Raw genomic sequence first — 23,418 nt, forward strand, 5'->3', positions numbered from 1 at the left:
TTGCAGTGAGCCAAGATCGCACCACTGCTCTCCAGCCAAGTGACAGAGCAAGACCCCAGCTCAAAAAAAAAAAAAAGTCAAGATATTAAATATGAAAGCAACACTTTATTTTTTATTTTATTTTATTTTAAGACAGGGTCTCTCTCTGTCACCCAGACTGGAGTACAGTGACATGATCTCTGCTCACTGTGATCTCTGCCTCCCAGGCTCAAACTATCCTACCACATCAGCCTCCCAAATAGCTGGGACTACAGGGGCCCACCACCACACCTGACTAATTTTTGTATTTTTGGTAGAGATGCGGTTTCACCATGTTGCCCAGCCTGATCTTGAACTTCTGGATTCAAGTGATCCGCCCTCCTCGGCCTCCCAAAGTGCTGGGACTACAGGCTTGAGCCACCTCGCCCAGCTGAAAGTGACACTTTAATACTTTCAGGAAATTATAGGAGATGATTGTTAAGAGCTCAGGATAAAGAGAAGTTTCTGGCCGGGAACGGTGGCTCACACCTGTAATCCCAGCACTTTCAGTGGCGGAGCACCTGTGGCCAAGAGTTTGAGACCAGCCTGGCCAACATGGTGAAACCCCATCTCTACTAAAAATACAAAAATTGAGGTGCCGCTGTTGCTGCTCGTGTTGAATCTAGAACCGTAGCCAGACATGGGACTGGAGGACGAGCAAAAGATGCTTACCGAATCCGGAGATCCTGAGGAGGAGGAAGAGGAAGAGGAAGAGGAGGAATTAGTGGATCCCCTAATAACAGTGAGAGAGCAATGCGAGCAGTTGGAGAAATGTGTAAAGGCCCGGGAGCGGCTAGAGCTCTGTGATGAGCATGTATCCTCTCGATCACATACAGAAGAGGATTGCACGGAGGAGCTCTTTGACTTCTTGCATGCAAAGGACCATTGCGTGGCCCACAAACTCTTTAACAACTTGAAATAAATGTGTGGACTTAATTCACGCCAGCCTTCATCATCTGGGCATCAGAATATTTCCTTATGGTTTTGGATGTACCATTTGTTTCTTATTTGTGTAACTGTAAGTTCACATGAACCTCGTGGGTTTTGGCTTAGGCTGGTAGCTTCTATGTAATTCGCAGTGATTCCATCTAAATAAAAGTTCTGTGATCTGCAAAAAAAAAAAAAAATTAGCCGGGTGTGGTGGTACATGCCTGTAATCACAGCTACGTGGGAGGCTGAGGCAGGAGAATCCCTTGACGCCAGGAGGTGGAGGTTGCAGTGAGCTGAGATTATGCCACTGCACTCCAGTCTGGGTGACATAGCAAGACTCTGTCTCAAAAAAAATTTTTTTTTCTTTTTTTAAACAATTTACTTATTCATTTTTAATTTTTTCTGAGATGAAGTCTTGCTATGTTGCCCAGGCTGGTCTCAAACTCCTGGGCTCAGATGATCCTCCTGCCTTAGCCTCTCAAAGTGTTGGGATTATGGGTACGAGCCACAAACAGACAAGAGAAGTTTCTTTTTTTTTTATGAGATGGAGTCTCACTCTGTCACCCAGGCTGGAGTGCAGTGGCGTCTCCTCGGCTCACTGCAACCTCTGCCTGCCGCATTCAAGTGATTCTCCTGCCTCAGCCTCCCGAGTAGCCGAGACTATGGGCGCCCGCCACCTTGCCCTGCTAATTTTTGTATTTTTAGTAAAGACGGGGTTTCACCATGTTGGCCAGGCTGGTCTCCAACTCCTGACCTCAGGTGACCCGCCCGCCTCAACCTCCCAAATGCTGGGATTACAGGCATGAGCCACCTCGCCCAACCGAAGAGAAGTTTCTTAAGATAAAAGGAAATGCAGGCCGGGCTTGATGGCTCATGCCTGTAATCCCAGCACTTTGGGAGTCTAAGGCAGGAGGATCACCTGAGCAACATGAAACCCTGTCTCTACCAAAAATACAAAAAATTAGCTGGGTGTGGTGGCATGTGCCTGTGATCCCAGCTACCCAGGAGGGTGAGGTGGGAGGATCGATTGAGCAGAAATCTCGCTACTGCACTCCAACCTGGGTGACAGAATGAGACCCCGCCTCAATAAATAAATAAATAAATAAAGACCATAAAGGAAAAAAATTGATACATTACCTCCATCAAAATAAATCAAAAGCCATCTTAAAACAGAATCTCAGGCTGGGCACGGTGGCTCATGCCTGTAATCTCAGCACTTTGGGAGTCCGAGGCGAGCAGATCACGAGGTCAGGAGATCGAGACCATCCTGGCTAACACGGTGAAACCCCGTCTCTACTAAAAATACAAAAAATTAGCCGGGTGTGGTGGTGGGTGCCTGTAGTCCCAGCTACTCGGGAGGTTGAGGCAAGAGAATGGCGTGAACGCAGGAGGCGGAGCTTGCAGTGAGCTGAGATTGTGCCACTGCACTCCAGCCTGGGCAACAGAGAGCAAAAAAAAAAAAAAAGAAAAAAGAAAAAAGAGGCTTTCAACTCTGGCCGCAGGAGCATCACCTGAAGGGAGTTTTTTTGTTGTTGTTTTTTTTGAGACGGAGTTTCGCTCTTGTTGCCCAGGCTAGAGTGTAATGGTGTGATCTTGGCTCACCAAAACCTCCGCCTCCCAGGTTCAAGTGATTCTCCTGCCTCAGCCTCCCAAGTAGCTGGGACTATAGGCATGCACCACCATGCCCGGCTGATTTTGTATTTTTTTTTAGTAGAGATGGGGTTTCTCCAGGTAGGTCAGGCTGGTCTCGAACTCTTGACCTCAGGTGATCCGCCCACCTCGGCCTCCCAAAGTGCTGGGATTATAGGTGTGAGCTACCGCGCCTGTACCCAACTAACTTCTTGTATTTTTTGTAAAGACAGGGTTTCACCATGTTGCCCACGCTGTTCTTAAACTCCTGATCTCAAGCAGTCCACTTATGTTGGCCTCCCAAAGTGCTGGGATTACAGGTGTGAGCCACCACACTGGCATTATGAGCCACCACACTGGCATTATTCTTTAAAAAATATATTATGACCAGGCACTGTGCATAACAAAACAAAGCAAATGCATGTACATACTAAAAAATGGTAGCTGCTGCCACCACACCTGGCCCTTTTTAATTAAGAAAAAAACTTGGCCAGGTGTGGTAGCTCACATCTGCAATTCCAGCACTTTGGGAGGCCGAGGTGAGCGGATCACAAGGTCAGGAGATCGAGACCATCCTGACCAACATGGTGAAACCCCGTCTCTACTAAAAATACAAAAAATTAGCTGGGCGTGGTGGTGTGTGCCTGTAGTCCCAGCTACTCGGGAGGCTGAGGCAGGAAAATTGCTTGAAACCACCGGAAGGCAGAGGTTGCAGTGAGCTGAGATCGCATCACTGCACTCCAGCCTGGGCAACAAAAATGAAACTCCGTCTCAAAAAAAAAAAAAGAAAAAACGTTTTCGGTCAGGACCTCACTATGTTCCCCAGGCTGCTGGTCTCGAACTCCTGGCCTCAAACAGTTCTCCCAAAGAACTAATGGTGTGAACCACCACACCTGGCCTCAAACTTTTAAAAAACACAAATGGGGCTGGGTGCGGTGACTCATGCCTGAAATCCCAGCAATTTGGGAGGCCAAGGTGGGCAGATCATTTGAGGTTGGGAGTTTGAGACCAGCCTGGCCAACATGGCAAAACTCCATCTCTACTAAAAATACAAAAATTAGCCAGGCGTGGTGGCACACGCCTGTAATCCTGGCTACTCGGGAGGCTGAGGCAGGAGAATCACTTGAACCTGGGAGGTAGAAGTTGCAGTGAGCCGAGATCACACCACTGCACTCCAGCCTGGGTGACAGAGCAAGACTCCTAAAAAAAAAAAAGCCTGCATACCATTCTGTCACTTGCTTTTTTACTTACTACCTCAAAATGTTGAGGTTCATTCATCCAACAAATATTTAGTTAGCCCTTAAATATGTGCTCAGCAGCTAGGGACCCAGCAGTGCCCTTGCCTTCAAAGGATTTTCATTGCAGTAGAGGGGACACACGATAGACAACAAGCAAGTAGTAATGAAAGACAAGAGGGAGATGACAGGTGACAGACAAGTTAATAGGGCCCAGGCTCAGTGGCTCACGCCTGTTATCCCAACACAATGGGAGGCCGAGGCGGGTGGGTCACCTGAGGTCAGGAGTTCAAGATCAGCCTGGCCAATACCCCATCTCTACTAAAAGTACAAAAATTAGCCAGGCGTAGTGGCGCTTGCCTGTGGTCCCAGCTACTCGGGAGGCTGAGGCAGGAGAATTGATTAGACCCGGGAGGCGGTGAGGTTGCAGTGAGCCGAGATCGAGCCACTGCACTCCAGCCTGGCTGACAGAGTGAGACTTCATCTCAAAAAAAAAAAAAAAAAAAGTTAATAGGAAGGCAGCCTATATGGTCTGGTGTCGTCTTTTAGCAATTCCGTGAAGTACAATGGAGTTTCCAGGTTTTCTCTGTGACAAAGGGATGCCGCTTTGTCAGTTTTTTTTCTTTCGAGGCAGGGTCTTACCCTGTAGCCCAGACTGGAGAGCAGTGATGCGATCACAGCTCACTGCAGCCTCGAACTCTTAGGCTCAGGGGATCCTCCCACCTCCTGAGTAGCTGAGACCACAGGTACATGCCACTGTACCTGGCTAATTTTTGTTTTTTGTAGAGACAGAGTCTCACTGATGTTGCCTAGGCCGGTCTGGAACTCCTGGGCTCAAATAATCCTCCCGCCTTGGTCACCCAAAATGTTGGGATTACAGGCGTGAGCCACTGTGCCCAGCTGAGCCTTGATATTTAAATAGTGGTCTGGGGACCAGCAACACTGACATCTGCTGGGAGGTTGTTAGAATTGTAGAATTTCAGGTCCCACCTCAGACCTATTGATTATTTCCATATTAACAAGATTCACAGGTGATTTGTATGCACATTTCAGTTTGAGAAGGACTGGTTTAGAATGGAAGATAAAAAATGGCAGATAAGGCTGGGCACGGTGGCTCATGCCTGTAATCCTAGCACTTTGGGAGGCCAAGGCGGGAGGATCACAAGGTCAGGAGTTCAAGACCAGCCTGGCCAACATGAAGAAACCCCATCTCTACTAAAAAAAAAGAAAAAAAGAAAAAATTAGCCGGGCGCAGTGGTGGAAGCGTGTAATCCCAGCTACTTGGGAGGCTGAGGCAGGAAAATTGCTGGAACCCAGGAGGCAGAGGTTGCAGTGAGCCGAGATCGTGCCAATGCACTCCAACCTAGGCAACAAGAGCAAGACTCCATCTCAAAAAAAAAAAAAAAAAGGGGAGATAAAGTGTTAAATACCTTCAGTTCAATTAGGGATTGATGAGAGACGGTGTGACCTAAAACATTGTTCTGGGTTGAATTTGGCCTTGTTGCCTGGACTGTCAATATTGTGGTGTTTATCCTCTTAGGGAAGAGAACTCCAAAGACCAGGTCATTTCCTTAATTTGCTTCTCTCACCAGGTGTGGGAATCCAGATTGCCTCAAAATCTTGAGCTGTTAAGGCTGGGAAGAGCCTGAGATGTCATCAGTTCAGCTCAATCCCTAGCTGCTGCCCTGCCCACTTCTGCCAACCCCTGTCTCACAGGCGAGGCTCTGGGAAGGGCAGTGGTTTGCTCAAACCACAAATCAGCCCAGGGCTGGCCACAGTCCTGGGTCCCAGCCAGTAGTTATCTTTTCTCTAAGTTTTGGTCCATTATTTTTCTATCTTATGGATTTAGCCTATCTTTTTAGAAAAATGAATTTTAAAAACATATATGGGTTCATATTAGAAAAGTATCATTGTAGCAGGATGAGCCTCAGACAAGAACCCCTCAGAAACCGAGTTGTAGAAGGAAAGGGCTTTATTCAGCTGGGAGCATTGGTGGATTCACGTCTCCAAAAACCGAGCTCCCCGAGTGAGCAATTCCTGTCCCTTTTAAGGGCTTACAACTCTAAGGCGGTCCGCGTGAGAGGGTCGTGATCGATTGAGTAAGCAGAGGGTACGTGACTGGGGGCTGCATGCACTGGTAATCAGAACGGAAAGGAAGAGGACAGGGATTTTCACGACGCTTTTCCATACAATGTCTGAAATCTATAGATAACAGAAGAGTTAGGTCGGGGTTGATTTTTAACTCCAGGCCCAGGGTGCAGTGCTGGGCTATCTGCCTGTGGATTCCATTTCTGCCTTTTAGTTTTTACTACTTCTTTCTTTGGATTCAGAAATTGGGCATAAGACAATATGAGGGGTGGTCTCCTCCCTTATCATGTGCTTACTGTAAAAAAATCAGAGTTGGGCACAGTGGCTCACACCTGTAATCCCAGCACTTTGGGAGGCTGAGGTGGGCAGATCACCTGAGGTCAGGAGTTTGAGACCAACCTGGCCAACATGATGAAGCCCCGTATTTACTAAAAATACAAAAATTAGTGGGAATAGTGGTGGGTACCTGTAATCACAGCTACTCAGGAGGCTGAGGCAGGAGAATCGCTTGAACCTGGGAGGCAGAAGTTGCAGTGGGCCAAGATTGCCCCACTGCACTCCAGCCTGGGCAATAGAGTGAGACTCCATCTCAGAAAAAAAAAAAAAAGCTAGAGAGAAGAAAGTAAAATATCCTTTGAGTCACCCAACCCCAGACTGCAAGTAGCCACTCATTCATTCCACAAATACTCTCTGAGGGCCTGTTCTATGCAGGCTATGTGCCAAGGGTTTACACCCTAGGAGCAGTGCCACCCCAGTATCTGTCCCCCGTGACCAGTGACTGCCCCTCCTCTATAATATCTATTGACTGACCTCTCTGACCTCACCTCATTTCTTTCCTCCAGTGCCCCGGCTCCAGCAGTCCATGGATCCTGCCCCCTTTGCATGTCCCTCAGCCTGCCTGCCCTCCGTGTCCTTCCTGCTCAGCCTACAATTCATGGTCAGGCCCCACCCCCACCCCCTCCTGCGGTTCTGACAAAACCCCAACACTGGTCAGTCCCACTGCTCCACCTCCACCGCATCTCACCTGCACTTGGGCAGCTCAATGTCACGCCACCTTGCCAGCTGCTTCCCTTTCAACTCATGACACAAAACCCAAGAGGGCCCTTAGTGGATGTCAGGATCATTCACTGTCCCCATGACCCTTGCACCCCTCTTTTCTCCTCTCTATAAAATAAGGGTGATAATATTTCTGTCTCCCGGGGCTGTTGGCAGCATCAGTAGTAGGTCCTTGCTCGGGGGCAGCTACTGGGGTTAGTTCCTCTGGTCCTCAGTCCAAGAGTTCCCTGGTGTCTTGGTGTCCGCGGAGTCCCACCCTGCGGTCATTTATTTTGTTCCGCTGGTTGGGCAGGCCTGGGCTCTCTGCCAGATCTGATCATCCTCCCAGAGACAGGAGGGAACGGAATGTGGCACCAGGCAGTAAGACGCATGGCTGAGCTCAGCAGGAGAGGGAAGCTTCCAACTTCCTGCAGCGAATGTCCTAGGTGATAGGTCAAGTCTGACCCCGCCAGTGAGGCCAACATGGAAACTTACTAGGGCCTTGAAAAGGTGTGTGTGGGAGTTCAGAGAGGAGTGGAGACAGCCGGCCTCCCAATCTGGACCCACAGGGCAGGGCAGGGAGAGGAGATGGCCCCGCCTCCAGGAATCCAGGCTGCACCTCCCTCCAGGGAACTCAGATCAAAGCCAGGAGGAAGGAGGAGTGTGAACTTTGCACCCAGTGACTCACTGCATCCCCCTAGGGCAAGTGCTCTCACCCGTGCAGAATCCTGCCCTCCTTGCCACTGACGGGACCATCTGCACTGGGTCAGCCTATGAGCAACACTGACCTGATTCACCTGCACGCCTTCATTCCCCCACCTTCATCCTCCTCCTCGCAGAGGTGATCAGATGTTTGCAGGTGCCTGCCTGTGTTTACAAGTAGGTCTTGGAAGATAAGAGAGGCAGTGGGAGGGGTGGGAAAGCCCTGTTCTGGCAGTCAGGACACCCAGGGCTTGGCCACTAACCAGCTGTGTGAGCTCGGCCGGTCTCACACCCTCTCTGGGCCCCGGCCACCACCTCTGTGGTTATGGGCAGTTGGACTCTATGGCAAGTTCATCTGCCCTACCGGCTTGGGGTTCTACCGGCTTGGGGTTCTACTGGCTTGGGGTTCTTCCTTCTCACCGTTGCCCCCCTGGGAAAAAGCCCCAATCCTGGCACAGAGTCTAGGAAGCCTTGCTGCTTTGGTTCCTGCCTGAGTCTGGCCCTCATCCTGCACTTCCCACATGCTCAGCCACATTCAGCTGTGCCCAGCTCAGAGAGCAAGCGCCTCGATAGCTCTTGTTCCAGAGCCTCGCCTGGCTGACCCCTGCACACACTTTAGGCCCAGCTCTGACATCACTTTCTCCATGGCCTGCCCTCCTGGACTCCTGGCTGTGCCTCCCCAGCACGGACTGTTCTCTTTTCTCCTTTTTCCATTAAACTGAGCTCTGTGCCAAGGGCAGTGACTGGCAGATGGGAGGGGTCAATGAGTATTTTATTAAAGAGTGAGTGAATGAATGAACAAATGAATGAATGAAGTGGGATCTCTAGGCACACTGGAGTGGAGCCACTGTTTGCTTTCTGCCCGTGGGACTTGATTTGAAGCCATCTCAGGGTGGGCCATTGGGAGTTCTACCTTGCCAAGGAGGGGTTGCTGGTCAGAGGGGTGCTGGAAGCCGGGGGGTTGCTGGGGGAAAGGGTGCAGATTTGCAAGGGAGGTTCTGGCTGAGCTCCCTGCATGCCACAGCCCGTCTGAGCAGTCTTGGGAAACCCCAAGCTGCCAGGCCCATGACTCACAGGCCCCAGAGAGCATTCTTAACCCTCCCTGACCCCCCATGTGCCTTCTGATTGGGCCCTCAGGGTAACCCCTCATGGGTTTCTCTCCTGCTTCAGCCAGCCCCTCCCTGTGGTCTGAAGTTTGGGATCCTGCTAACTGTAAAGGACCAGTTCAGGATTCCTGGGTCGTATTGTGTTTTTTGTTTGTTTGTTTGTTTTTGAGATGGAGTTTTGCTCTTGTTGCCCAGGCTGGAGTGCAGTGGCATGATCTCAGCTCACTGCAACCTCCACCTCCTGGTTTCAAGCAATTTTCCTGCCTCAGCCTCCCGAGTAGCTGGGATTACAGGCATGAGCCACCATGCCCGGCTAATTTTGTATTTTTAGTAGAGACGGGATTTCTCCATGTTGGTCAGGCTGGTCTCGAACTCCTGACCTCAGGTGATCTGCCCGCCTCGGCCTCCCAAAGTGCTGGGATTACAGGCATGAGCCACCACGGCAGGCCATAATTTTTTTTTTTTTTTTTTTTTTTTTTTTTGGAGACGGAGTTTCGCTTTTGTTGCACAGGCTGTAGTGCAATGGCGCAATCTCGGCTCACTGCAACCTCCGCCTCCTGGGTTCAAGCGATTCTCCTGCCTCAGCCTCCCGACTAGCTGGGATTACAGGCATGTCAGGCATGTGCCACCACCCCGGCTAATTTTGTATTTTTAGTAGAGATGGGGTTTCTCCACGTTGGTCAGGCTGGTCTTGAACTCCCAACCTCAGGTGATCCGCCTGCCTCGGCCTCCTAAAGTGCTGGGATTACAGGCATGAGCCACCACTCCTGGCCTAATTTTTTGTATTTTTAGTAGAGATGGGGTTTTACCATGTTGGCCAGGCTGGTCTCAAACTCCAGACCTTAGGTGATCCACCTGCCTTGGCCTCCCAAAGTGCTGGGATTACAGGCGTGAGCCACCGTGCCCGGCCCGTATTGTGTTTTCCTGAGGAATCCTTGCTGTGTTTATGGATTCCTCAGGAATCCATAACCCAGAGAGGGTGTGAGACCAGCCGAGCTCACACAGCTGGTTAGTGGCCAAGCCCTGGGTGTCCTGACTGCCAGAACAGGGCTTTCCCACCCCTCCCACTGCCTCTCTTTTCTTCCAAGACCTACTTGTAAACACAAGCAGGCACCTGCAAACATCTGATCACCTCTGCGAGGAGGAGGATGAAGGTGGGAAGGAAAAAAAATGACCACTCACACTGGGTGAAGGTCACTCTGATCTTCTGAGACCCCTCGCCATCCTCTTCCTACTTGGCACTTGTCTCCCACATGCTATAGATATTGGGTCAGGTCCCCCACTCCTCTTCTCTGCCATCTTCTCAGTCAGTAGGCCCCTCCCCCTTGTCCAGACATGACTCCCCTCTCAGCCCGACTTTCCTGTTGGCAGAAGAGTGTGTGATGGCCTCCTCTCACCCCCTTGTTCTTACATCATCAGTGAGAGGCAGGGCATCCAGGAGCTCAGGCTCAAAGACTTTCCCCTTTATCCCGTTAGTTTGTTAGATAAGAAACTTTTGATTTCAAAATAACTTTAGATTTATTGAGGCTGGGCATGGAGGCTCACACCTGTAATCCCAGCAATTTGGGAGGCCGAGGTGGGCAGATCACGAGGTCAGGAGATCGAGACCATCCTGACCAACATGGTGAAACCCTGTCTTTACTAAAATACAAAAAATTAGCCAGGCGTGGTGGTGTGTGCCTGTAGTCCCAGCTACTTGGGAGGCTGAGGCAGGGGAATTGCTTGAACCTGGGAGGCAGAGGTTGCAGTGAGCCAAGATCGCTCTACTGCGCTCCAGCCTGGTGACAGAGCAAGACTCCGTCTTAAAAAAAAAAAAAAAACAGCCGGGTGCGGTGGCTCACGCCTGTAATCCCAGCACTTTGGGAGGCCGAGGCAGGCGGTTCACGAGGTCAGGAGATCGAGACCTTCCTGGCTAACACGGTGAAACCTCGTCTCTTCTAAAAATACAAAACATTAGCCGGGCGTCGTGGTGGGCACCTGTAGTCCCAGCTACTCAGGAGGCTGAGGCAGGAGAATGGCGTGAACCCGGGAGTCAGAGCTTGCAGTGAGCCAAGATCGCGCCACTGCACTCCAACCTGGGTGACAGAGCGAGACACTGTCTCAGAAAAAATAAAAATAAAAATAAAATCTCACGCAACTATGGCACATTTGTCCAAACTAGGAAACTGACATTGGTACAACATGACTCACCAAACTCCAGACTTTACTGGGATTTCACCAGATTTTCCACTAATGTCCTTTCTTCCTTTCCAGAATCCATCCCAGGAAACCACATGACATTTGGTCATCTGCCATTGCATTCCTTTACGTGTATGATCAAGGTAATAATTCTCTTTGTTTTGTAGGTGAGGAAAAAAGCAATTCAGTGGCCAAGGGATTGCCCTGTCTCATCTAGGAGGCTAAGGCAGTGGAATAAAGGGTTTAGGACTTGGCTAAATATAGAGCTGGAATCTATGTGGTGTGACCTTGAGCCTTCGTCTCCCTGTGTGAACGATGGGATCATAGATCATTCCTTCCTTCCAGGCAGCAGTGGGAACTAAATGAGATAATACATATGGGCATATGCATGCCCACGAAATGGTAGCTGCTGCTGTTGTTATTACTGTCAGTATCCTCATCAAGGAGTCTCGATCCCAGGCAGGCTGCCTAACTCCTGAAACCTAGCTTCCTGTTCAGCGTAGTCAATCATCCCACCTCTCCAGCCTCACCCCAGACAAGACAGACAAGAGCTCAGGAAATAAATGTCAGTTTTTGACACCCTTCCTCACCCTCAAAACTTAAAGACATTGTGTCTCAAGGTCAAATAGCTGGCTAGGAGCTTAACCAGAGACAGAGTCTAGTTTTTTTTTTTGTTTTTTTTTTTGTGTTTTTTTGTAGAGATGGGGTCTCACTCCATTGCCCAGGCTGAAATAGAACTCCTGGGCTCAAGTGATCCTCCTGCCTCGGCTCCCAAATTGCTGGGATTATAGACATGAGCCACTTCACCCAGCCCGAGCATCTAGGTCTTGCTAAGACCTTATCCCATCCACTGGGCAGAACCCTCCCTCCTGTCTTCCTCCTCCACTCCCCTCCCTTCCCATTCAGAGACCACTCTGGGGAACAGAGGCCACCGGCCAGCTGCTCTTAATTCCACCTCATGGGATGCCCTGCAGGGGACCCCACCACCTCCTCTGGCCTAAAGGAGCTGTCATAAACACCTGATGAAGGAAGCGTTGCAAGGTCATTTTCATTTTCAAAAGAAGGTAAAATCATGACTCCCACACAGATAGAAAATGAATAGGTATTAACCATTTTATTTAACTCATAAGGGAGCCAGGTGATGTTATAACCAGCTCAAAAGGGCAGCTAAGGGCCGGGCACAGTGGCTCACGCCTGTAATCCCAGCACTTTGGGAGGCCGAGGCAGGTGGATTGCCTGAGGTCAGGAGTTCAAGACCAGTCTGGCCAACATGGTGAAACCCCGTCTCTACTAAAAATACAAAAATTAGCTGGGCATCATGGCATATGCCTGTAATCCCAGCTACTTAGGAGGCTGAGGCAGGAGAATCGCTTAAACCCAGGAGGCGGAGGTTGCAGTGAGCTGAGATCATGCCACTGTGCTCTGCTCCAGTCTGGGTGACAGAGCGAGACTCTGTCTCAAAAAAAAAAGGGGGGGGGGGGCAGCTAAGAACAGTCACATTCATAGGTCAGGAATATTGAAATGAATGTGCAAATGAAAACTGGTTTTTCAACAAGAAAGCGAGGGAGAACCTCTACTAGACAGGGCAATATATCATTTACCTATAATTTACAGAGCTGTAAAGTCACTCAAAGACAATAAAAGGCTAGAATCTGATAACCAGGAAGGGTGTGCTGGGTGTAGATAGTGCATTATTTTCCACTGAATCACATACATTTTTTTCTGCAGAAGGAAGGTTATGAGCAGGGTATACTCCAGAGTCTCTCTAATCTGATGCTCACTCTCTGAGAATTAGTATGAGTCATACAGGATACAAGGACCTTTCTGGATGGATTGGGAAAATTATATGTCACTTGCAAGCAAGAGGCCTGCAGTCTAAACTCCCCCTCTTAAGATGCAGGTCTTGGCCTGGCGTGGTGGATCACACATGTAATTCTAGCACTTTGGGAGGCCAAAGCAGGAGGATCACTTGAGCTCAGAAGTTCAAGAGCAGCCTGGGCAACATAGAGAGACCTCATCTCTAAAAAAAAAAAAAAAAAAAAAAAAAAAGATGCAGGTCTTAGCTGGGCACGGTGGCTCACTCCTGTAATCCCAGCACTTGGGAGGCCGAGGCAGGAGGATTGCTTGAGGCCAAGAGTTCCAAATCAGCCTAAGCAGCATGGTAAAACCCCGTCTTTACAAAAAATTTTAAAAATTAGTCAGGTGTGGTGGTGCATGCTTGGGGTCCCAGCTACTTGGGAGGCTGAGGTAGGAGGACTGCTTGAGCCCAGGACATCATCAAAGCTGCAGTGAGCTGTATTTGCACCACTGTACTCCAGCCTGGGCAACAGAGTGAGACTGTGTCTCAAAAAAAAAAAAAAAAAAAAAAAAAAAGATGCAGAGATGCAGAGCTCCAGACATTAAAGGTTTTTTCAGTTGGACATTGGCACCTGTGTTACACGATGGGTTCTGAAACATTCTAGAATATGGATTTCTGAAGTGGGTCTGTAGTGGAGGACTATAGAGTTTTCACTGGACCTGCTTTGATCCTGTCTCTGCTGTGCGGCCTTGTGCAGTTATACCAGCTCTCTGATGTGCAGCTTCCTCCTCTTTGGCAATGTCAAAATTGCTACTTCATAGATTATTTTGTTACATAAACTGTACATTAAAGTGAGGAGAACATTTTTTGGAAAATGTTCTCAGTCCCTGCAATTCTTCCTCATCAGCTCAGCCTCCTCCCCTCTCCCCATCCCCCCATTCAATTCCCGGTTCCCACCATTTGTCTCTCTAGCAGGGTAGGGAGGGGCTTGGGTTGCCCTGGAGGGGCTGGCCTGTGGCCTGTGCTGGGTGAAGTTCACACCTGGGTGTGCCCTCGGGAAAGGGGCCTCTGGGGACAGGGTGACCATCGGAAAGGCTCAGGGCTCCCAGTGCACCATGCTGTCCTTTGTCCCAGCTCTGATTCTGTGCTTACTGTGCCCAGGTTCCCAGGTATGGAATTGCAGGGTAGCAGCATGGGGACTTCCAGGTGGGCCCCTCCTAGCAGGTGGGGGTTTGAGCCAATGAAGAATTCAGTCTGCTGACACAGGTCTCCCTCCAAAAGGGCGTGTCTCTAGGACAGAGGCAGCAATTCCACAGCCATATCACTCACTTTCTAGTTTTTTGTTTTGTTTTGTTTTGTTTTGGAGAGAGGGTCTCGCTCTGTGGCCCAGGCTGGAGGGCAGTGGCGTGGTGCGATCTCAGCTTACTTCAACCTCTGCATCCCAGGCTCAGGTGAATCTCCCAACTCAGTTTCCCAAGTAGCTGGGACCACAGGTGCTCACCACGCCCGCCTAATTTTTTTTTTTTTTTTTGAGACGGAGTTTTGCTCTCATTGCCCAGGCTGGAGTGCAATGGCGCGATCTCGGCTCACCACAACCTCCGCCTCCCAGGTTCAAGCAATTCTCCTGCCTCAGCCTCCCGAGTAGCTGGGATTACAGGCATGCACCATCACGCCCGGCTAATTTTGTATTTTTATAGTAGAGACGGGGTTTCTCCATGTTGAGGCTGGTCACGAACTCCTGACCTCAGGTGATCCACCCGCCTCGGCCTCCCAAAGTGCTGGGATTACAGGCATGAGCCACTGCGCCTGGCCCTGCCTAATTTTTCTATTTTTAGTAGAGATGGAGTTTCTCCACATTGCCCAGGCTGGACACTCTTTCTTTTTCTTTTTTTTCCACCAGTTGTCAAGTGATCCTTTATTGAAATATTTTCCTTTCTGCTTCTTAACTGGCTGGGCATTCCACAGCACCACTGTTGATGTCATCTATGATGTCATGAGGGTAGCAGCCATCAACATTACCGCCCACAGACTGGGCAGTCCCCAGGATCTCTTTAATGGTTCCAGAGAGTTCCCTGGCTAAAGATCGGTGCCACGTGTGTCAAGCAATGTTGACGATCTCATCAAAAGTGATATTCCCACTGTGTTTAATGTTTTTCTGTTTCTTTCTGTCTCTTAGTGGTTCCCTGAGGGCTTTGATGATCAGGGCAGAGGCAGAAGGCACCACCTCAATCTGGGCCTGTCTGTTCTGAATGGTCAGTTTCACTGTAATCCTCAGGCCCTTCCGGTAACCCGTTGCCTTGACAATGTTATCACCAACCTTTTTTGGAGACAGACCCAGGGGGCCGATCTTGGGGGCCAGCGCAGAAGCAGCGACTTCACCTCCAGTGCACCTCAGGTATACAACTTTGATCTCTCTGGGGTCAAACTTCACGGCATGGTGGAGGTGGCTGGTGTGGGATGAACCCGGATTCGGGACAACCGAAGAAAGTTGCACCTTGGTCTCCTTCTCTTTTTTTTTTTTTTTTTTTTTTTGAGACAGAGTCTTTCTCTGAGAGAGAGTCTAGCTCTATCGCCCAGGCTGGAGTGCAGTGGCATGATCTTGGCTCACTGCAACCTCCGCCTTCCGGGTTCAAGCGATTCTCCTGTCTCAGTCTCCTGAATAGCTGGGACTACAGGCACACGCCACCATGCCCAGCTAATTTTTGTATTTTTAGTAGAGACGAGGGTCTCACCATATTGGTCAGGCTGATCTCGAACTCCTGACCTCAGGTGATCCACCGGCCTCTGCCTCCCAAAGTACTGGGATTACAGGCGTGAGCCACCGTGCCTGGCCCAGGCTGGACACTTTCTAGTTTTGCAATCTGTTCTCTCAGCCTCACTGCAACCCTGCGTGATGCGTGGGCCGGAATGACCCTTCCCCTCTTGCAGTTTGGAGAAGTTGAGGACCCGTGTGAACCCTGAAATCATTCATGCCCGGGCTCCCCGTTTGCCAGCCCATGCTGCCCTCTAGTGGTTGTGTGCGCACCTGCCTTTAGGGAGTCCAGGACAGCCGGGACAACCAGCTCATCTGCAGACAGCAGTGGCCAGCCTTCCCAGGCTGCGCAGGGGACCCTAGGCAGGGACCGTCCCCCTCAGGACCCTTCCAGCACTGCATGCCTTCACCAGCTCCTCTTCCTGTCTCGCAGCATCTGGTTTAGATGCATAGATAGATGTATTATATACGTATATTTTAATTGTGCTAAAATACATGTAAAATTTACCATCGCAACTAACTGTACGGTTTCATGGCATTAAGTACCTTCACACTGTTGGGCAACCATCACCACCATACATCTCCAGAACTTTTTTTTTTTTTTAAGACAAAGTCTTACTGTGTCACCCAGGCTGGAGCGCAGTGGTGCAATCTTGGCTCACGACAACCTCTGCCTCCTGTGTTCAAGTGATTCTCCCACGTCAGCCTCCCAAGTAGCTGGAACTACGGGTGCCCGCCACTCCACCTGGCTAATATTTTATTTTATTTTATTTTTGAGACGGACTCTCTCTCTGTCGCCCAGACTGGAGTGCAGTGGCGCGATCTCGGCTCACTGCAAGCTCCGCCTCCTGGGTTCAGACCATTCTCCTGCCTCAGCCTCCCGAGTAGCTGGGACTACAGGCGCCCGCCACCACACCCGGCTAATTTTTTGTATTTTTAGTGGAGACAGGATTTCACCCTATTAGCCAGGATGGTCTCAATCTCCTGACCTCGTGATCCGCCCGCCTCGGCTTCCCAAAGAGCTGGGATTACAGGCGTGAGCCACCGCGCCCGGCCCCCACCTGGATAATTTTTGTATTTTTAGAGAGACAAGGTTTCACCATGTTGGCCAGGCTGGTCTCGAACTCTGGCCAGCTTTTTTTTTTTTTTTTTTTTTTTGACAGGGTCTCACTCTGTCACCCAGGCTGAAGTGCGACTTTGACCTCCCAGGCTCAGATGACCCTCTTACCTTAACCCCTAGAGTAGCTGGAACTACAAGCGCATGCCACCATGCCTGGCTAATTTTTTGTAGAGACAGGGTTTTGCCATGTTGCCCAGGCTGGTCTTGAATTCCTGGGCCCCAGCGATTCGCCTGCCTTGACCTCCCAAAGTGCTGGGGTTACAGGCGTGAGCCACTGCGCCCAGCCTCCAGAACGCTATTCTCCTTCCCAAACTGAAACTCTGCCCCCATTAAACACTAAGCTCCTCATTCCTATTTCCCCCCAGTTCCTAGAAACCTCTGTTCTACATTGTCTTTATGAATCTGACTAGATACTCATATAAGTGGAATCATACAGTGTCTGTCCTTTTGTGTCTGCCTGTTTCACTGAGCACAATGTTGTCAAGGTGTATTCACATTGTGGCATGTGTCAGAATGCCATCCTTTTTTGTTTGTTTGTTTTTTTGAGATGGAGTCTCACTTTGTTGCCCAGGCTGGAGTGCAGTGGCATGATCCCAGCTCATCACAACCTCTGCCTCCTGGGTTCAAATGATTCTTCTTCCTCAGCCTCCCCAGTAGTTGGGACTACAGGTGTGTGCCACTATGCCTGGCTAATTTTTGTATTTTTAGTAGAGACGGGGTTTTACCATGTTGGCCAGGCTGGTCTTGAACTCCTGACCTCGTGATCCGCCTGCCTCAGCCTCCCAAAGTGCTGGGATTACAGGTGTGAGCCACCGCGTGTGGCCTTTTTTTTTTTTTTTTTTTTTTTTGAGACAGAGATCTCGCTCTGTCGCCCAGGCTGGAGTGTAATGGCACGATCTCGGCTCACTGCAACCTCCGTCTCCTGGGTTCAAGCGATTCTCCTGCCACAGCCTCCTGAGTAGCTGGGATTACAGGCGTGCACTACCACAGCTGGCTAATGGCTAATTTTTGTATTTTTAGTACAGATGGGATTTCACCATTTTGGCCAGGCTGGTCTTGAACTCCTGACCTCAAGTGATCCACCTGCCTCAGCCTCCCAAAGTGCTGGGATTACAGATGTGAGCCACCGCACCCAGGCTGCCATCCTTTTTAAGGTTGAAGAATCTTCCATTGTCTGGAGAGACCACATCTTGTCATCCGTTCTTCTGTTCATGGACACTTGGTTCCTTCCCCCTTTTGGCTATTGTGAGTAATGCTGATATGAACATGGATGCACAAATATCTCTTTGAATCTAAAGAATATATTTTATCTTTGCCAGTAAGTGTACCCAAAGGGAAGGGAAATCATCTTTGCCTGGGGTGTTCTGATTGTGCCTACATGTGGCAGGCGCCCTCCAAGTGAGAGCAGAGAAAAGGATGAAAAGAGGAATGAAAAGAAGAATGAAGGTTGGTTGGGAGGGTTGGGGTGGGGGAGGTGAATACACACTCTTGAGTGCTCCCTAGAAGCATCCCCTTATGGAATGATTTTTACATGGGCAGCCCGAAAAGCAGAGGCATCTCCTAGAATTTCATCCAGGTAACACCCCTCCAAATACACTCAAACAGAAGCATGCTAGGACATGAGGAATTACAACAAGGCCATATATATATATATACACACACACACACACACACGCATATATATACACATATACATACATATATACATATATGGACATGTATATACACACATATACATATATACACACACACACATATATATGGTTTTTTTGTTGTTTGTTTATATGGTTTTTTTGTTGTTTTGTTTTGTTTTTTGAGACGGAGTTTTGCTCTTGTTGCCCAGGCTGGAGTGCAATGGCGTGATCTCGGCTAACCACAACCTCCGCCTCCCAGGTTCAAGCGATTCTCCTGCCTCAGCCTCCGGAGTAGCTGGGATTACAGGCATGCGCCACCACACCTGGCTAATTTTGTATTTTTTGTAGAGACAGGGTTTCTCCATGTTGGTCAGGCTGGTCTCAAACTCCCAACCTCAGATGATCCGCCCTCCTTGGCCTTCCAAAGTGCTGGGATTATAGGCATGAGCCACCACGTCTGGCCTAAGAAGGTTAAAGTCAAAAGCAACACCACTCAGCAGCTGTCCTGAACACGCATCTCAGGGCCACCCACACAAATGAGAATGTCCCCTGCAGCTGCTGCTGCGTCGCCCCCAATCACAGCTGTAGATATAAAGGGATCGAGTCACTGAAGCATACAATCACCCCGCTTTCTGACAGCACACATCCAGAGCAAACCCACACTTCCTTAAATCTTTCTCCAAATCCGATACCAGCACTAACACTGCTTTTGGAGAGGCCCTGGCTTCCCCGTGCTGTGTGGCCTCCCTTGCCACAGCAAGCATAATAAACCCAAATTTGTTGACTGCAGGCGTGTTCCTGGTGGTCTGATTGACAGGCATCAACGTGACCATGGAGTGAGTAACGGCTAGAGAATTTCAGGGTTCACAAGATGAAGCCAGTGACTCATGAACTAAGCTGAAATCTCTCAGCCTAATACTTCCCTTTCTCTCACAGCAACTCTCCATGATAGATTAGAACTGTTCCAACTTGGCTGGGCATGGTGACTCACGCCTGTAATCCCAGCTATTTGGGAGGCCAAGGTGGGAGGATTGCTTGAGCCCAGGAGTTTGAGACCAGCCTGAGCAACATAGTGGGACTCCATCTCTATTTATTTATTTATTTATTTTGAGATGGAGTTTTGCTCTTGTTGCCCAGGCTAGAGTGCAATGGCGTGATCTCAGCTCACTGCAACCTCCACCTCCCAAGTACAAGGGACTCTCCTGTCCCAGCCTATCAAGTAGCTCATATTACAGGCATGTGCCACCAGGCCCGGCTAACTTTTTTGTATTTAGTAGAGATGGGGTTTCATCATGTTAGTCAGGCTGGTCACGAACTCCTGACCTCAGGCTATCTACCCGCCTTGGCCTCCCAAAGTGCTGGGATTACAGGCATGTGCCACCGTGCCTGGCCTCTTTTTTTTTTTTTTTTTTTTGAGACGGAGTCTCGCTCTGTCACCAGGCTGGAATGCTATGGCGCAATCTCGGCTCACTGCAACCTCCGCCTCTCAGGTTTAAGCAATTCTCTTGCCTCAGCCTCCTGAGTACCTGGGATTACAGGTGCGCACCAACACACCCAGCTAATTTTTTTGTATTTTTAGTAGAGTCGGGGTTTCACCATGTTGGCCAGGATGGTCTTGATCTCTTGACCTCGTGATCTGCCTGCCTTGGCCTCCCAAAGTGTTAAAATTACAGGCATGAGCCACCACGCCCGGCCTCTATTTTTATAATAAATTATATATATATATATATTTTGAGATGGAGTCTTACTCTATCACCTAGGCTGGAGTGCAGTTGCGCAATCTCAGCTCACTGCAAGCTCTGCCGCCCAGGTTCAACCGATTCTCCTATCTCAGCCTCCCAAGTAGCTGGGATAACAGGCGCCTGCCACATCGCCTGGCTAATTTTTGTATTTTTAGTAGAGATGGGGTTTCACCATGTTGACCAGGCTGGTCTTGAACTCCTGACCTTGTGATCTGCCTGCCTCGGCCTCCCAAAGTGCTGGGATTACAGGTGTGAGCCATCGTGCTCAGCCAATAAATAAAATGTTTTAAACTGCTCCAGATGAGAACATCAAGGCTGAGGGTTACTAACTTGTCCACGCTATTGAGTACAGAGATAGGTCTGAGATCTGGGTGGCCTGTCACCAAGCCAGTGCTCTTTCAGGCCAACTCTTTCTGGGCCTGTGCTCACCAAGTGAGCCCAGGGGTCAGTGTGCAAGCTTGAAAAGGGAGAGCAGCCTAGTTATGTGCAGGGAGCACACCCTGGGGGTGAGTGTTTTTTTTTTATTTTTGAGACAGGGTATCACTCTGTCACCCAGGCTGGAGTGCAGTGACACAATCACGGCTCACTGCAGCCTCGACCTCCTGGGCTCAGGTGATCCTCTTACCTCAGCCTCCCAGGTAGCTGGGACTATAGGTGCACACCACCGTGCCCAGCTCATTTTTCATAGAGACGGGGTTTCGCCATGTTGACACGGCTGGTCTCAAACTCCTGAGCTCAAGCCATCCACCCACCTCGGCCTCCCAAAGTGCTGGCACTGCACCCAGCCTGACTGTTGATTCTTATTTTTTTGAATCAGTCTATCACCCAGGCTGGAGTGCGGTGTTGTGATCTCAGCTCACTGCAACCTCTGCCTCCCAGGTTCGAGATTCTCCTACCTCAGCCTCACGAGTAGCTGGGCCTAGAGGCATGCACCACCATGCCCAGCTAATTTTTGTATTTTTAGTAGAGGCGGTGTTTCACCATGTTGGCCAGGCTGGTCTGAAACTCCTGGCCTCAAGTGGCCCGCCCACCTCAGCTTCCCAAAGTGCTGGGATTACAGGCATTGGCCACCACGCCCGGCATGAGTGTTAATTCTTAAAGCATTTGGCAGCCCTACTGAGGCCCCTGCAGCCAACCCCATCAGTGGTGGCCTGTGTCCAGGAGAAGCACACCCAGTGAGTTGGCCGGCCCCAGTGCTGGGCATGAGGCAGGAAATGAGCCCCTCCATCTGCTGAGCTGAGCCCCAGCACTCTTCGGACACTCCCGCCACAGCGAGCAGATGCCCAGGGCTACTACCAAACGCCAGCGTTTACCTGTGTGAGAGCCTACACACAACATGGAAGAGCTTCTAACACTTATGCATTTATTTTCATATGTAAGAAGAAAAACGTAACTAGCACGTGAACATGACTGCATGGATACACGGCTCAGCACGAGGCTAAAGTCAGAAGTGAGTGAAAACAAAATAGCATGTTGATTTAAGTGAAATAACAGAACAGGAGGCCTTTGGTTATAACAATTGTGGAGGTGGTCTGTGAATGCAGAAGTTCGGGACTCCCTGCTCTAGGCTCAGGGCAAGACGCTGTGGTCTGGACTGAAGCCCCTGGGGTTCTACAGAGAAGCCTGCCCAGTGCACGGCCCCTGTGGCATTCTCGTGGGAGCGTGTGAGACCCCAGGGAGGGAAGCACATTCTGTTTAACTTGTCCGTGCCGTACAAAATGTCTTAGAAGTGATAAAGCAACAATGATGATTCTCCTTCAAAGGGAAGAAGAATCTTCCAGGTGTGGTCTTGAGGACGCAGAGGTTACAACACAGGCTGGGCTGCAGGGCCCAAGTAGGACTTGAGGTCATAACCAGAGGACTGAAGGGACACCTGTCCTGGCACCATACTGGAGAAGTGCTTGTTTGTGTTTGGGGGAGAGGGGGTGCATGGCCCAAGTCAAGGCTGAAGGAGGAACGCTTGGCCCCTGCACCCTGTTCCCAGCATATACCAGGCTCTCACCCCATGCCTGCTGACTCAACACAGCACCCGGGAGGAGGTGCCAGAAGGCAGGTGGGGGGATGCTGACATCCCGGGGTGTCTGCGGACCACCCTCTCCTCTTGGGTCTGGGCCCTGGCCCCACTTTGCACCACACATTCCAGGGCGGGGAAGTCCATGGCTGTGCCCCAACTGGGTCCCATTCCTGTACATGTGCGAACCAAGGGGGTGTTTGCTACTATGCTCCCCACTAAATCCAAAGAATGTTGGTTCCCATCATTTCAACCTCAACATTTTCAAAAAGCACTTTTTTTTTTGGAGACAGAGTCTCGCTGTGTCTCCCAGGCTGGAGTGCAGTGGTGCCATCTCAGCTCACTGCAACCTCTGCCTCCCGGGTTCAAGCAATGCTCCTGCCTCAGCCTCCTGAGTAGCTGGGATTACAGGCGCACGCCACCACACCCAGCTAATTTTTGTATTTTTAGTAGAAACGGGGTTTTGCCGTGTTGGCCAGGCTGGTCTCAAACTCCTGACCTCAAGTGATCTGCCTGCCTTGGCCTCCCAAAGTGCTGGGATTACAGGCATGAGCCACCACATCCGGCCTAAAAGGCACTTTTATTTTTTTTTTTGAGACGGAGTTTCCCTCTTGTTGCCCAGGCTGGAATGCAATGGTGCAATCTCACTGCAACCTCTGCCTTCCAGATTGAAGCAATTCTCCTGCCTCAGCTTTCCCCAGTAGCTGGGATTACAGGCACCTGCTACCATGCCTGGCTAATTTTTGTATTTTTAGTAGAGACAGGGTTTCACCATGTTGGCCAGGCTGGTCTTGAACTCCTCACCTCAGGTGATCCACCCACCTTGGCCTCCCAAAGTGCTGGGATTACAAGGGTGAGCCACCATGCCCAGCCTCTAAAAGGCACTTTTTAAGGGACCTTGGAGTTTGTCCTCAAACAGCTCAACCCCACAGGTGAGGCTGGTCCCAGCACCCCTACCAGACAGCTAGTCAGTGAGAGGGGTCCAACTTCCCCCAGCTTTTCCCTGGAAGTGGGGCAGGGTCAGCAGGGAATTCTGGGGGTGAAGCTCATGGTCCAGGAGCCTTCTGGTGCCCAGAGGGTAGAGGAGTGGAAGGCCTGGGGGTGCTCAGCCCCACTGTATCCTGGACAGGCTGGGCCGGCTTGCAGGCTGGTCCCCATGGAGGCTCAGAAGGAAAGTGTGCAAGAGCAGGTTAGGAAGGGAAACCAAGTCAGGGAAGGGCCCCAGCCGGGGCTAGTGGTCTGTTCACTGCCCAGCGGGCACTCTCAGCAGCACCCCGCAGCACTCCGCTTCACATGGCACGGCTTGCAGAAGAGATGGTTGTTCAGGGGGTAGCAGCCTTGGTCCGTGGGCTCGACAGACAGGAGGATCCTACAGTCCTGGGGAGACAAAGACACATGCTGACCCGCCCTGGGCCTGGGCGCTGCCTGCACAGGGGAGGG

General features: G+C 50.3%; 2 protein-coding genes and 1 pseudogene across 21 annotated transcripts in view; 1 reads left to right on the plus strand and 2 right to left on the minus strand.

Moving 5' to 3' along the window:
* The first annotated feature begins 590 nt into the window (after positions 1-590).
* LOC100990186 (cytochrome b-c1 complex subunit 6, mitochondrial) lies at positions 591-989 on the plus strand. Its single transcript, XM_008951688.4, has one exon. The coding sequence runs from the start codon at positions 659-661 to the stop codon at positions 938-940; it is 282 nt and encodes a 93-aa protein (XP_008949936.1). The 5' UTR covers positions 591-658; the 3' UTR covers positions 941-989.
* Positions 990-12,506: 11,517 nt separating this feature from the next.
* On the minus strand, positions 12,507-20,822 carry LOC129393837 (large ribosomal subunit protein uL11-like; annotated as a pseudogene).
* Positions 20,823-21,309: 487 nt separating this feature from the next.
* FBLIM1 (filamin binding LIM protein 1) overlaps positions 21,310-23,418 on the minus strand; it is a 29,900-nt gene continuing 27,791 nt past the window's right edge. For 17 of the 20 annotated variants that reach the window (XM_034956117.4, XM_055097899.2, XM_063594594.1 and 14 more), the window contains one exon: positions 21,310-23,355. In XM_034956117.4, coding sequence (XP_034812008.1) covers positions 23,242-23,355 — 114 coding nt within the window. In that variant the 3' untranslated portion in view covers positions 21,310-23,241. The remainder of the gene's footprint in view (positions 23,356-23,418) is intronic. The other 3 variants (XM_063594609.1, XM_063594613.1, XM_063594610.1) reach the window with 1 other exon arrangement.

Source organism: Pan paniscus, chromosome 1 (assembly GCF_029289425.2).
Source record: "Pan paniscus chromosome 1, NHGRI_mPanPan1-v2.0_pri, whole genome shotgun sequence".
Classification (NCBI taxonomy): domain Eukaryota; kingdom Metazoa; phylum Chordata; class Mammalia; order Primates; family Hominidae; genus Pan; species Pan paniscus.

What these genes read in the sequence shown, in the direction of transcription:
- LOC100990186 (XM_008951688.4), top strand. Translation starts at nt 659, where the DNA reads ATGGGACTGGAGGACGAGCAAAAGATGCTTACCGAATCCGGAGATCCT.